The sequence below is a fragment of the Myotis brandtii genome, unplaced genomic scaffold, assembly GCF_000412655.1.
Source record: "Myotis brandtii unplaced genomic scaffold, ASM41265v1 scaffold34, whole genome shotgun sequence".
NCBI lineage: Eukaryota > Metazoa > Chordata > Mammalia > Chiroptera > Vespertilionidae > Myotis > Myotis brandtii.
In genome coordinates, this window is record NW_005363098.1 from 180,794 (window position 1) to 183,379 (window position 2,586).

The following is a 2,586-nucleotide window of genomic DNA, read 5'->3' on the forward strand; positions in this document are numbered from 1 at the left end:
CGGACCGCTGCAGTCATGGGGCTGCAGCCCCTGGAATTCAGCGACTGCTACCTCGACAGTCCGTGGTTCCGGGAGAGGATCCGCGCCCACGAAGTGGAGCTCGAGAGGACCAACAAGTTCATCAAAGAGCTCATCAAGGACGGGAAGAACCTCATCGCGGCGACCAAAAGTAAGCGGGGACCTGGGCGCGGGTGGGCTGCGGCGCGGCGGGGCCGGGAGGAGCCTCTCCCCGGGGGAGACGGGCAGTCCCCTGCCCGAGGCCAGTGACCGGAGGAACAGGAGGTTCAGTCGGACCGGGAGGGCCTGGGGTCTTTTCTCCCTGGCTCCCAGGCAGCTGGTCGCAAGTTCCCTTTCCCGCTCCTACCCCTCTTCGATAGCCAGGGCCAGGAGCCATGCGTAAGAGCCTCGTCCGGGAGCCCGCCTGCCCCAGACGGGCGTCCCTCGGTGTCTGCGTTCCCCGCAGGACTGCCCGAGAGAAATTGTCAATGCACCCTAAAGCTGCTCACAGTCTCCTACAAAACAGAAACCATCAGTTTTACTAGTTTTGTCTTGTGATCTTTCAGAAGAACTTCCCTAAGGGTTCTTTGAAAACCTGGTGGGTGTTGAATTGCACCCTTCTTTTGTCAATTTCTGATCTGCCCGGACAGTCTCGGGTCCTTCCCTGGGCTAAACCAGACAGTCCACCTGGCGTTGTGCTGCTTTCCGCGCATTCCTTCCCTCCTGCGCTGAGGAGAGGGGCACTGATGGGCTAGTAATGGTGAGCAGCCATCCAGCCTGCCCTCTGATCCCAGGGAGCGCTGCTTGCAAATAGGGAATTCCACCTCGGTCAAGCTGGATGCTTTCCTCCCTGGTTCCTCTCTATCTTTTAAATATATAGCTTGATTTCAGAGAGAGGGAGAGATAAAAACATCAATGATGAGAGAGAATGATGGGCTGCCTCCTGCACGCCTCCTACTGGGAATCGGACCCACAACCACGGCATGTGCTCTGACTGGGAATCCAACCATGACCTTCTGGTTCATGGGTCCTCGCTCAACCACAGAACCACACTAGCGGGGCTTTTTTCTATCTTGGAAGACTTGAAGTGAAGTGGCCACAGAAGAAATTGTGTGTATGTGTATTTATATCTGTCTGAGTATCTGAGAAGAGGCTTCCTAGGAGGAAGGTGGGCCGAAATTCGTGCTGGAACACTGAATTGGTGATGCTGCTGTTAATGGGGAGGCATTAACTACAGTGAGAAGCTGGGCAGACTGATGACACCTGTAACTCATAGCCTGTTCTGAGGATGTCTCTAGTGCTCCCTGTTCTGTCTTAAAAAGACCTGCTCATACACAGACGGGTGGGGGCAGTTATCCAGTCTTGCAAATCTGTGCTAGGGTCTTTATCTCTTCCCTGGTTTCTCAATTCAGTGATTTCCAGCCTTGGCAGTTTGACCCTTGTATGTTTATAGCCATCACCTCTATGAAAAATACCCCTTGTCACTGTCTCCTCTCCTTCGCATCAAGGAAGATTAAACCCAGCACAGTGCCTGAACAGTAAATATCCATTTAATGAATAATTTGGAATAAGGTTTAATGAGAAGAATTTAGTGAGCCATCCTTGTAATTTTGGAAGCTGCTTTGGATAATGTCCAAGTTCCCTTTTGGTTCTGTGACATCTTAGATGTTGCAAAATGAGGACTGGGAATCACTTTGTTTGGGAGATGTGACTAAGTGGGCTTATTTGGTTGATGGCTCTCCAGTATCCATGGCATTGGGTATGGGTGGGAAGTAGGGAGGGTCTGAAAATATGTAGGAGTGAGTGTAGAAAGGCAGAGGCCAGGAGAAGGGCACACAGTGATCGTGAAGCCTGGTGTTAACCAGTGTCCCTGGCTGAGGGAGCGTACCCTCCCTTACTGGCTGTAGCAGCTCCCTCAGGAGCTCGGTAGCTGAGGAGAGAGGTTTTGGTGTGCAGAGAGACAGATGGCAAAGCCAGTTTGGCCACTGGTAGAAAGCTATTTATGTGACTGCATATTAGCTCTTCTGCCAAGCAGGACACATGCCTGGTGTGTTCCAGCAGCAGCTAGTGCATCTGGGAAGTGGGGGGAGGGCAGCTGTCAGCCTTCCTCCCCAGAAGGTAGACTTTGGTGAATTTGTGAATTGGTATTATATTCCTTTTGATTCTTGTCCTTTACCATAGGAAACATAGTTTATAATCATGCTTAAGAGAGCAACCAGAAAGTATCCTTTTTCTTACCATGTTTAATTAAATTTTTTCCCAGAAGATGATAAGAACATAGCTTTCGCTTACAAGCTTTTGCCAAGTTAAGAAGACACTGCCTTTACCCAGCTTGCTCCTTCAACTTTACTTCTAGTTCCTATAGAACAGTGGTTCTCAACCTTGGCTGCACATTAGAATCACCTGGTAATCTTTTTAAAATCCTGGTTTCTGGGCCTCATCCTCCGGAAATTCTGTTTCTTTGTTACTAATGTTGTGGCCCCGCCCCATAACAAAGAAACAGAATTTCTGGAGGATGATGCCCAGAAATCAGGATTTTAAAAAGATTCCCAGGTGATTCTAATGTGCAGCCAAGGTTGAGAACCACTG

At 50.0% G+C, this 2,586-nt stretch overlaps 1 protein-coding gene across 1 annotated transcript in view; it reads left to right on the forward strand.

Annotated features, from left to right (window-relative positions):
* Window positions 1-6: 6 nt before the first annotated feature.
* The window catches only part of ARHGAP10 (Rho GTPase activating protein 10), a 255,849-nt gene continuing 253,269 nt past the window's right edge, over window positions 7-2,586 (forward strand). The window contains exon 1 of the mRNA XM_005871405.2: window positions 7-169. Coding sequence (XP_005871467.1) covers window positions 16-169 — 154 coding nt within the window. The 5' untranslated portion in view covers window positions 7-15. The remainder of the gene's footprint in view (window positions 170-2,586) is intronic.